At 35.2% G+C, this 12,516-nt stretch overlaps 1 protein-coding gene across 1 annotated transcript in view; it reads right to left on the reverse strand.

Moving 5' to 3' along the window:
• Positions 1-12,516, reverse strand: part of CCNY (cyclin Y) — a 428,167-nt gene that overhangs the window by 5,448 nt on the left and 410,203 nt on the right. Inside the window, exon 9 of the mRNA XM_053713846.1 lies at positions 2,464-2,626. Coding sequence (XP_053569821.1) covers positions 2,464-2,626 — 163 coding nt within the window. The remainder of the gene's footprint in view (positions 1-2,463; positions 2,627-12,516) is intronic.

Consider the following 12,516-nt stretch of genomic DNA (forward strand, 5'->3'; position numbering starts at 1 on the left):
CTGCATCAGCAGCATACTCACATATGCTACACAAGACTAGATGATCAGGATTCAAACACCATGCGTGTGTACTGTGTAAGCAAACACTTCATTTCTGTCATACAAGCCACAGCGGACTCTCTGAGGTGTCGCTTTTGAATGCTGGTGCACGGAGCACTACAGCATATGTGCATATACGGCTTAAAAACAGTGATAACTTTTACTAGAACCATTTCTGCTTATAGAAGTATATTGCAAAAGAGCTTCTATTTAAAATTTAAGTGCACCCATACACTTTTCAATTTTGACCTTTGTATCCCTTTACTATTCATAATGGCGATTGCCCTTTTTCTAGATGCTTATTAGCTAAGGAAATATTGAATATATAACTTGCAATTCAGGTAGGTCACTACCATCTAGTCAGAGAAGATGGTTGTAAAAAAAAAAAAACCCTGCTGATTTAAAAATAAGGATGGCACTCACATGTGTCAGCACAAATCCGCAGATTACTTTGGAGATAAAGCTTTTTAGGTTTGGTCAAGCATTATCCTCTGTTAAAATGCTAATATTTATTGATTCAATATGCACATTATACAGCAGATCAATGTTCACTTAAGTCACTTACAAATCATCTGTCTTGAGAAATGACAAGCTTTTATTTTTAAAACTAGGCCTTGAAACATCTAATACAATTTGAAACTATATCAAACACGTTTAGTCCATCTGCGTTTCTTACAAAACAGCAATTTAATGGTTTTTAAATACAGCTTAACACTATCTTTTGGATATGGCTAAAAAAATTTAAGATATATACATGAAAATGTTAAAGCTATCAATCAAAACTGAATATCTTAAATCTTAAATATCTTGAATATCTTAAATACACTATGAGCAAAATCAGCTGTGTTGTAGTATATTTATTTTTTCCTTTTTATTTTCCATGTAAATTAGCATAATTTGAATTAATTACAAGTGAAGTATAATCGATAGCACAGGGTGCATTATCACTTACAACTTCTTTGAAATATCTTTAATGAAGTTTAAGCTGTACTTATTTAGAAATGTAAATACATGGGAAATAATACACTTCTTGTATTACAAAGAAAAAAGTTTGTATTTTGTATCTTTAATAATTAATAAATTGTTAAAGAGACATAAAAATAATGTTCTAATATGTGACCACATTGTTATCATACACAATGGGCATTAAACATGCATAGATCAACATAAATCCTTAGTAATGACATTCAAATTAATAGTTTTTCATGTTTTCGTACACTAGCCAAACTCCTTCATATACTGCATTAAGATAAAACCTATTATATGGGGGCTATTTTTTTTGCTTTGTTGTACTTAAATCTTCTAAAAATTATTTCTAGCGCCCATGGTTCCCTTTTTTGTAATGAAAAAAGAAAATAAGAGACATTAAAGGAACAAAATTTATTTTTTAAACCAATAACAGATATTTCTTGTAAACCAATAACAGATATTAACAATTAAATATGGATAAATAGCATACATTAAAGGAACAGTCTTGAAATTTGTTATTGTCTAATAAGATAGATAATCCCTTTATTACCCATCCCCCCCAGTTTTGCATAACCAACACTGCTAAATTAATATACTTTGTACCTCTATGATTGCCTGTATCTAAGCCTCTACAGATTGCCCCCTTATCTTAGTGTTTTTTTTTAGCTTTTTACAATCTTGCATTTTAGTCAGTTAATGCTGGTTCTTGGGAAACCATTATCATTTTCCACAGGAGAGAGCACAAGGTTTTCTATATGGCACCAATGAACAAGCACTGTCTGGTTGTAAAATGCTAAAAAAAAGCACTAAGATAAGAGGTGGCCTGCAGGTTTTGAAACAAGCAATCTTAGAGGTTATAAGGTATATTAATATAACAATGATGGCTATGCAAAGCTGGGGAATGGGTAGTAAAGGTTTTATCTAGCTTATCTACATCAAGTAGCAATATAGTGGAAGCACCAGCACATTTTTTTTTATAAGTACCACCATCTACCTGGCTTCAGAACTTTCCACAACATTTATACACTAAATTGATCTGAATTTACAATAACTACTTTAATTGTTGGTTAAAGGGACGTGAACCCCAACATTTTTCTTTCATGATTGAGATATAGGATACAATTTTGTTTGCAATTTCCTTTCATTAATTAATTATTTCATTTAACCTTTCTTAACATCTGCTAGTTTATTTGAATGATGAAAAAAAATTGGGGTTTCATTTCCCTATATAAGCAAATAAATTGTTTACATAAGAGACGCACAGTCAATGCACCTTTGTGTATGTTATTAATGAATACTTTGATCACAATTTAGCATCATGCCTATCAAATACAAATTTCCCAGATTTCAGCACTTCTCCTGGCTCTTCCACAGATTTTAGAATTTATCAGACAACACAAATAATGATATAAAAAAAGAAAGAAACACAAAGAAAAAGAAATAGAAAATATCCACCTCAAGTTTACATGCTCGATCCCGACTGAGTGGCTCCAAAGGAAAACTTAAGTTGTTTCCCTCTGCAAGTGACCGTAGATCAAAATAATACTTGGCATAAACACTGGAAGGAACATTAATGTTGAACTGCAGCAATTCCAAAAACTGACGCTCCAATTCATTCCTATAAAAATAAAAATGTTATCTGTAAAACAAGTACTATCCACTCTCAAACAATGATAATTTTCCCACAAAAAATCACACACACTATATGAGAGACAATAGCTTTTCAAATACAGGAATATGTAAATAAAGACATATAAATTTATATTATTATCGGTTATTTCTAGAGCACCAACCGATTCCGCAGCGATATAAACAAAGGCGGAGTACAGCAAAACAATTATAGGGATCAAATGGGTAGAGGGCCCTGTCAAGAGTTGCACTGTTGTAGTCAGATAATGGAAACTGCTGCCATTTTAAAACATATAGCTATTAGCCAATCAGAGTATCTTTTCTTATCTGAATGTAATCAAGCCAATATTCACGTAGACAAAGTACTTTGTAACAGCATTACTGTCTGGCAAAAGGTTTTTTATTGTAAGTGCTTTAACAAAGAGGAGATGCATCTTACATTAAATAAAGAAAGGATGTTAAAAGAAAAATACTAGGCATGTGCATTTGGAGGTTTCAGATGCCTCTGAATGAGGAAGAAGGGGGCTACTCGTGGTGTTCGGCTGTTTTCGGAGCTGCATTTCTACGTTGCCCAGATCTTAGGGTGTTGCCCTTTCAAAAGAAGAAATCCGACTTTAAATAGTCGAAAGCTGCAAGCGGCTGCGTTCTTCTGCATTCAGGGGCATCTAAAACCTCTGAAAGCACAAGCCTAAAAAAATACTGTTGTATTAAATTATTTTAATAAGAAAAAACATAGGCCACTTTTTAATACATTATTTTCATTAGCATAAATTTATATTTTCAAGTAATTTTGCAGCCATTCCACGTGTGATGTCTTAGCGCTCACTATGAACAGGTGACTATAAATACCTCTGCCTGTATCTTTTTCTAAAAGCACCTAGCCATAAACGAAAGCCCACTGCTCTAAGCAATCACTGTCTAGTATGTAGCTTTTATAGTTAATTTGAAGGAAACCTAGGCTACAACATTTGCTTTCCAGCCTTTCTAGGGAGTGTGCACAATTTATACACAAAACAAGAAAAATAAATTATGAATGTATAATACACACAATCACATATTTTATATTGCAACCTTAAAAAGGTTTATGTCCTTTTAAGAAATAATGGTAAAGCAGATGTCATTGAAAGAACTGGGGATTAACAAAGCAAATAAAAATAGGTGAAATGCACAGAGCATCTAATAAGACATGAAAACATCTCACACAATAACTCTAAAAATGAAACTGATGACAAGAATCTACTTTCAAATTACAGCAGTAGAAACTTGTTAGAGTGTAATGTGCAGTGATACTTCCTTAATTTTTTTCATGATTCAGATAGAGCATTTATTTTTAAATCACTTTCTAATTTACATCTATAATCAAATTTCTTTTGTTCTCTTCGTTTTCTTTACAGAAAAGCAGGGAGATACGCTCAGGAGCGTGCACGTGTCTGCAGCCCTATATTGCAACAGTTTTGCAAGAATGTTAGAAATGTACTTTTTCCTACCCTGTACCGCTCCACACACGTGCACTCTGCCTACCTAGGTATCTCTTCAACAAAGAATACAATGGTAATAAAGTATGCTCTGTTTGAATCATTAAAGAAAAGAAAAAATTGTGCTTCACGTCCCTTCAGTGTTGCAGTTTTAAAACAAAATAGGACCAATAGAGCTCAAAATAAAAATGTATGTCTAGCAACTCTTGCGCTACATTGTAGTGAATGGAACAAGAAAACCTTAGGAATAACATTAAAATGTTTTAGCAAGCCCAGCTTTTGGTGACATGTTAATGCTATAAAGTCAAACTGTTAAGAAATAAAGGATTATACAATAAAAGGTTCAGACGTAGTCTGAGGTTAACAAAACAAGAGACAATCGTATACACTACAAAAGTCAGCCAAGCAATTGTGACCCGTCATCTGCCCTTACCTCCGTTTCTCAGAGTAAGGGCTATATGTGCATCACTTTACAAGGACAGAATGCCACTTGACCCCATTTATGTACAGCATGTGGTTTGTTCATAACAAAGCACGTGGTTCCATATAAAAGAAAACAACTGATGATTCATACAAGGTGGTTACAAAAGACTACAGGGCAGCATTGCCTCAAACTTATAAATGCATTTACATTGGTGGATAAAACACCATCAAAATATATTTTGGGCAAAACTGCTCTTAATCATGTCCTATTAAGGGTAGTTTTGCCAGAAGTATTACCTGTTTGTTGTTCACCAATAAGAAGATGCATAAAGAAACTGTCAAATATATATATATATATACACACACACACACACTTTGGTGCCCTTTCCATTCAAATACATGAAAATAAGAAAAAACATTTTTATTGAATATTAATATGAATTATGATTTTTACTATGTATTTACTGTAAATATTATTAAATAATAAATATTTGAATGTTTTTCACTTAGAAGAAAATGTTTTTTGTATTTCTAAATATATACAGCACATATATATATATATATATATATATATATATATATATATCAGGGCTCGAAATTTCCACTCGCCACTAGCCACTGGTGAGTGAAAATGTAATGGTGAAATTTAGTAAGTGAATGTTAAATCAACATTCACTCACTGTCTGAAGTCTGGTGGTTTGTTGTAAGTTAGTTATTGTATTTGCAAAATGTACACTCCTATTGCAGCACTGACAAACACACATTTTGGGCTATGTGCTAAAAATATTATCTAAAGGGATATTATATATCTATGAAAGGGCAAGAGACTGGAGAGGAAAAGTGAAAGTGTAGAAGATAGAGTTAAAGTGAAAGTAAAGTGCGCTCCATCGCATTAGCTAATTAAACTTGTTACACTAAATGAATAGCACTTTAATTCATCATTTTTTTAAATTCTAAGTATAAATCGAGTTTTAGCCTTTTATACTTACTTTTGTTCAATCCATAAATACAACCTGTCTTTTTTTTTTTTTTTTTTTTATGCCAGGTCACGTTTTTTCAGCACCCAATTGACAATCTGGCCGTTAGGCGGCCGTCAACCTACGTCATCCGACTCCTGGATGATCTGTGCATGCGTTTGCATTATTTCTTGGGCTTGTAAGACAAGCACACTCCCGTTTTGCGCATGCCTATTGCAATCATGAATGATTTGCATTAACACGGAGAATGACGCCAGCGTATTGTGAAAACATGGTATATCACCGCATGCGCATTGCTGAGAGTAGTCGACGCAATGCGCATGCGCAATTTATAGGATCCTTGTGAACTCGCTTTGGAGACACGTATAGAGCGGGTGGGACCGCTCTATACGTCACTCTCTCCAAGATAAGGAAATAGCTGATGGGAGGAGTAAGGAACATAACGGTGGGGTAATATAAACCTTTATTTTTACATACACTTATAATGCATTCTGTAAAAAAAAAGTTGCATTTTTTAACTATGACTAATTCATTAGGGTTTATAGATAGGTAAAACTTTACCTTCACTTTAAGAGAGTGGAGAAAAAAAAGAATTTGTGAAGAGATATGAAAGAGAAGATATGGCATGAGAGTGAAGGGAGACTGTCAGCACTCTCTTTCCTCACTCTTTCAGTTCAACAACTTATTTTTTGTTTCCAGCTTTTGCCTTCCCCAGAACCCCCTAGTTGTTGTTGCAAACTGCTATGCACTTATCTTTATTAATGTCTTACCATATGTAGCATTGTTTAATTTGTTATGGTATAAAATAAAACAATATTACATTTTACTGCACAATAAGAGGGGGTGGAGTAGTAAGCGTGGTATAAGCAAGCAGTGGGTGGTATCAAATGGAGAGCAACATTTTGGATTGGCTGGTAGCTTAGGACTGGAAATTTTGAGCCCTATATATATATATATATATATATATTTATATAAATATTTATAAAAAAAAAGAACATTTTATCCTATGAGAAGAACAAAAGAATGCAAAATATTTATTTCTCACCTCGGATTAGTGCTGTAGGTTTAAGGAGGTTTCGAGTTAGCACTCAAGCAATAGGTGTTAGTTTTTTTTAAGCCAAGCTCATCATTGAAGTCTATAGGGAGAAGTTAGCTTGGTGGCGATATCCGAAGTGCGCGTGTTAAAAATGTACTTGTGGTGGTGTTTGCGCACAAGCAAACGTACTAGATAGCGTGCCACTTGTAATCAGGCCCTATATTTATCACTATTAATGTGTATATATTGGGTGCAAATGTCTGCAAGATAATCATATCAATTTGATAACAAACGTGTGAGCTCTGAGATCTGAAAATGTATTTAATTTTTTCTGTTACTGTCGGATAAAATGTGAAAACCTGCAGTGCAACTAAAAATAAACATTAGTTTTTCTCTGCTCATATTCTGTATATTTCTGTGTCTTCTGTGATCAGTGTGCTGAGCCCTCTATTCATATATTTGTGTGGTTGTGTGTCAGAGAGGTGGGTGGGAGAATGTGTGTTTGTGAGTGAGAGTGTGTGTGTATGTGTGAGAGAGTGTGTGTATGTGTGTGAGAGAGTGTGTGTGTGTATGTGTAGGAGAGGTGGGTGTGAGAGAGTGTGTGTGTGTGTGAGAGAGAGAGAGAGAGAGAGAGAGAGAGAGTTTGTGTGTGTGTGTGTGTGTGTGTGTAGGAGAGGTGAGTGTGAGAGAGTGTGTGTGTATGTGTGTGAGTGTGTGTTGTGGAGGAGGTGGGTGTGAGAGTGTGCATGTGTAAGAGAGAGAGAGAGTGAGTGTGTGTATGTGTGTGGGCGAGAGTGTGTTGGCGAAGGAGGTGTGTGTGTATGTGTATGAGAGAGAGACTGTGTGTATGGAGGGAGGTGGGTGTGAGAGAGTGAGTGTGTGTGTATGTATGTGTGTGAGAGAGAGTGTGTTTGTGTGTGGGGTGTGTGAGAGAGATTGTGTGTGTAAGTGTGTGGGGGGAGGGGTGTGTGTAAGTGTGCACAAGAGAGTGTGTGGAGGGGGGGAGTGCGCATCCTCTTAATTTGAAAGTAAGGATAACAGTTTATTGTTTGTTCAGAACCATGGACAGCACTAGTATATTGTTGCTGTCCAATCAGCAAGGACAACCCAGTTTGTTCACCAATAATGGTCCGGCATCTAAACTTACATTCTTGCTTTTCAAACATACCAAGAGAATGAAGAAAATTTGATAATAGGAGTAAATTAGAAAGTTGTTTAAAATTGCATGCTCTATCTGAATCACGAAAGAAAAAATGTGGGTTCAGTGTCCCTTTAAAGATCATTCAAGCAGTGCTTTTTGTATATTGTTTTTAAATGCTTTGTTACAGACTCTCACAGCTTACAAAATAACTACAATACACACATGCTGGTTCTTGTCAATAAAGAGGCTAAGAGCCCCAGTTCCTTCTCTGCACCTGACATATACCCCCTACACCAGCTTGACAAGATGCCTCAGTGCATGAACATCCTACAAATAGGTTTTTGTAAGTGTTTGTGTCAATTATTATGTAATATTGCAGCACTCATCTGATTATTTAGTCAATTTTTCTCTTACAAAAGAAAGTTTTTACTAATAGAATACTTTTTGGGTATAAAATAATAATAAAAAAAAAATAAACTCCCAATTGTGCAAACACAACTGCCATCTAGCCCCCCCCCCCATTTACAGTGATGCCACTGGCTGCACTGATGCTCAGCTATGAGCAAAATGTAAACATTTCCTTATTTAGATAACAAACTTCAACGCTTATGTTTAGTATAGGTTAAAAAATGTAATGCTAAATGTTTACACCACTTCTTAGACAATTGTCCTTTAAAAGTTTTAGATACTTGTAGTCTCACTCTGACTTGAGAAAAAGCTGCCCTCCCTTTACTAGAGATTTTTGTTTGCGTTTGAGAGTCTCACTCCTGGGGGAGAAATGTACTTCTGGATATAGCACTTATTGAGGAGCAAGAATGAAAATGCTGTTAAAAGCAGCAGGAAAACAGCCATGAATTCTAAATTTCTGTTTCCATAGTTCCAAGGCATAATTATAGAATGTAAAAATTATATTTAAAGGGATTAAAGGGAAATTGAACACTTTGAGATAGTAATATAAAATGATAAATCGTATACAGTGGATATAAAAAGTCTACACACTCCTGTTAAAATGTCAGGTTTCTGTGATGTAAAAAAATGAGACAAAGATAAATCATTTCAGAACTTTTTACACCTTTAATGTGACCTATAAACTGTACAACTCAATTGAAAAACCAACTGAAATCTTTTAGGTAAAGCGAAATAAAAATAACAAACTAAAATAATATGGTTGCATAAGTGTGAACACCCTTTTATAACTGGGGATGTAGCTTTGTTCAGAATTAAGCAATCACATTCAAAATCATGTTAATAGGAGTCAGTACACACTTGTCATCATTTAAAGTGCCTCTGATTAACCCCAAATAAAGTTCAGCTGTTCTAGTAGGTCTTTCCTGACATTTTGTTAGTCGCATCCTACAGCAAAAGCCATGGTCCGCAGAGAGCTTCTAAAACATCAGAGGGATCTCATTGCTAAAAGGTATCAGCCAGAAGAAGGGTACAAAAGAATTTCCAAGGTATTAGATATACCATGGAACACAGTGAAGACAGTCATCATCAAGTGAAGAAAATATGGTGCAACAGTGAGATTACCAAAAACTGGATGTCCCTCCAAAATTGATGAAAAGACGAGAAGAAAACTGGTCTGGGAGGCTGCCAAGAGGCCTACAGCAACATTAAAGGAGCTGCAGGAATATCTGGCAAGTACTGGCTGTGTGGTACATTTGACAACAATCGCCCGTTTTCTTCATATTTTTGGCTATGGGGTAGAGTGGCAAGACGGAATCCTTTTCTTACAAAAAAAAAACATCCAAGCCCGGCTAAATTTTGCAAAAGCACATCTGAGGTTTCTCAAAAGCATGTTGCAAAAGGTGTTCTGGTCTGATAAAACCAAAGTTGAACTTTTTGGCCATAATTCCAAAAGATATGTTTGGCGCAAAAACAACATTGCATATCACCAAAAGAACACCATACCCACAGTGAAGCATGGTGGTGTCAGCATCATGCTTTGGGGCTGTTTTTCTTAAGCTGGAACTGGGGTCTTAGACAAGGTAGAGGGAATAATGAACAGTTCCAAATACCAGACAATATTGGCAAAAAACCTTCAGGCTTCTGCTAGAAAGCTGAACATGAAGAGGTACTTCATCTTTCAGCATGACAACGACCCAAAGCATCCATTCAAATCAACAAAGGAATGGCTTCACCAGAAGAAGATTAAAGTTTTGGAATGGCCCAGCCAGAGCCCAGACCTGAATCCAATTCAAAATCTGTGGGGTGATCTGAAGAGGGCTGTGCACAGGAGATGCCCTCGCATTCTGACAGATTTAGAGTGTTTTTGCAAAGATGTGCCATGCTGAAAAACTCATACCCAAAAAGACTGAGTGCTGTAATAAAATCAAAAGGTGCTTCAATAAAGTATTAGTTTAAGGGTGTTCACACTTATGCAACCATATTATTTTCGTTTTTTATTTTTATTTCCCTTTACCTAAAAGATTTCAGTTTGTTTTTCAATTGAGTTGTACAGTTTATAGGTCACATTAAAGGGGGGAAAAGTTCTGAAATGATTTATCTTTCTCTTATTTTTTTACATCACAGAAACCTGACATTTTAACAGGGGTGTGTAGACTTTTTATATCCACTGTATGTATATATATATATATAGTAAAAAGAGCAATCAATAATGGAGAAAAGGTGCTCTGCTAGACTTATTCTTTCTGAAGCATAAAAATATTTTCTTCGAATCAAAACAGTTTTTAAATGACAGATATGTGCTGTTGAAATGGATTTCTTTTATCGGAGACTTCTTAATGTAGTATAATGAAGTAAGTAATTCCTTACCAGCTTGTACCCCCCCCCCATCTTATGAGGTAAGGTATCCGCTCTGTATGGGTAAAGATGATTATGTCTTTGTATCCCTGCGTAGTGGCCTACAGAATCAGCAAAGTTGGCTTGAGTTTTTTGTTGCAGAAGATGTCCCAGTAATTGCTCTGCTGATCAGTGTATGAAACACCAGTGAAATTTATATTTGTGGACACATATTTTCAGGGACAAAGATTCTCACCAACATCTGAAAGAAAACCAGAGAGTCCAAGATTTCCATTGAATCCATTGGCTCCTTCCAAACCAAGGGACCAACAAGCGAACTAGGAAACTTGGAGGCCACTATGCAGGGATAAAAAGACATAATCATCTTTACCCATACAGAGCAGATACCTTACCTCATAAGATTGGGGTGACAGATCTGTCATTTAAAAACTGTTTAAAAACTGTTTTGATTCGAAGAAAATATTTTTATGCTTCAGAAAGAATAAGTCTAGCAGAGCGCCTTTTCTCCATTATTGATTGCTCTTTTTACTATACAGTATCTCCTACAGTGACAGGGGTACGCTGTGTCAATACCTAGGCATCACGCTATCTTATTATTTTTATTGGGAAAAAATTATTGTGCTCTGTCTACACCACACAGACACATCTATAGTTCAACCCGGTATTAAAAAACACTCTTATAAATACCGAGCCATAAAGGTTCTTATCTTTACCGAACATATCTACACCCTAAGATATATATTACCCACTCACACTTTGATTAGTACATAAAAATATCACTATTTGAGTTTTAGTGCTGGTGTTGTTCTTTCTTTATCTACATATATATATAAACTCTGCAACATACTTTCATAATTTTTTGTCCCCTTTTTTCTGTAATTCCATTCTGAAATTGAGAGCATTTCAGTTCCTGTGAGAAGTAGAAGTGCAGAACATGGTTACATTCCACACAGCCATTGGCTGCACACTCTAGTGACCTATTTATAACTGTCCCTAATTGGCCACAGCAGAGAAGGTAACCTAAGTTACAACATGGCAGCTCCCATTGTTTTATAGACAATAAAACTTTAGACTTAGCTTGTCAATATTTAAACAGCTAATGAAACTTTTAAAAATACATCTACATGTTAGTCTCAGACTAATCCTTTTTTTTTAATGCTTCATTATATCTAGTATTTATTTAATGACAAACACAGTAGTAGGACCAGCACACCTTAATCAATCATCAAGTGTCCATAGACAGCAGAGTGGGTGCAAACAAATTTATAGCCAAATCCCTTAAAGGGACAGTATACTGTAAAATAGTTTTTCCCTTAATGTGTTTACAATTGCTTTTTTTACCAACTGCAGAGTAAAAAATGTATGAAAATTAGCTTTTTAAGGTTTATTTGTGTATATTAAAGCTCTGATTTTGTGTTTTGAAGCCACAGCCTAATAAAATGGGTTGAGCTTGTAGGTATAATCAGATCTCATTACTGTATCACATTGTGCACATATACCTGCTTCTTTATCTTATATCTGTCCATAAAAAATTCACCAATTCTTTGAGACAACAATGGAAAATCAACATTTTATTACCTTATCTCTGCTTTATCACACTGGGAGTGTAATTTCTTCTGCTGGCTGTGTTTACAAAGCTTATCTATAGCTGGTACACGCGGCCACAAACTTTCAGAATAGGTGGGGATACCACATGCTAAATTAACAATTTCAAATGCAAATATAAGGGTAAAGGAGCTACTTGTAAACAATTTAATACACTCCAGCTAAAGTGGATCATTGGGAACAAATTAAAGGGGAGAAAATTTTTGAGTAAACTGTCCCTTTAAGCTCCTAGGAAATATCCAGAACAGAAGATGTTGCACTCTCAAATGTAAATAAACCTTTTATTAGGTGAACAGCAACGTTTGGGGCACTGGCCCCTTTGTCAAGCTAAAAAAGCAATGCACATACAAACAATATATAGCAGTACTGCTTAAAACATGGACCAATAGGAACACACATAATGGGCGGGGTTATAAAAAATCTCACATAAAGCAACACTAACAGTTTTAACCCTATATT

This window comes from Bombina bombina, chromosome 5, assembly GCF_027579735.1.
Source record: "Bombina bombina isolate aBomBom1 chromosome 5, aBomBom1.pri, whole genome shotgun sequence".
In the NCBI taxonomy this organism is placed as follows: domain Eukaryota; kingdom Metazoa; phylum Chordata; class Amphibia; order Anura; family Bombinatoridae; genus Bombina; species Bombina bombina.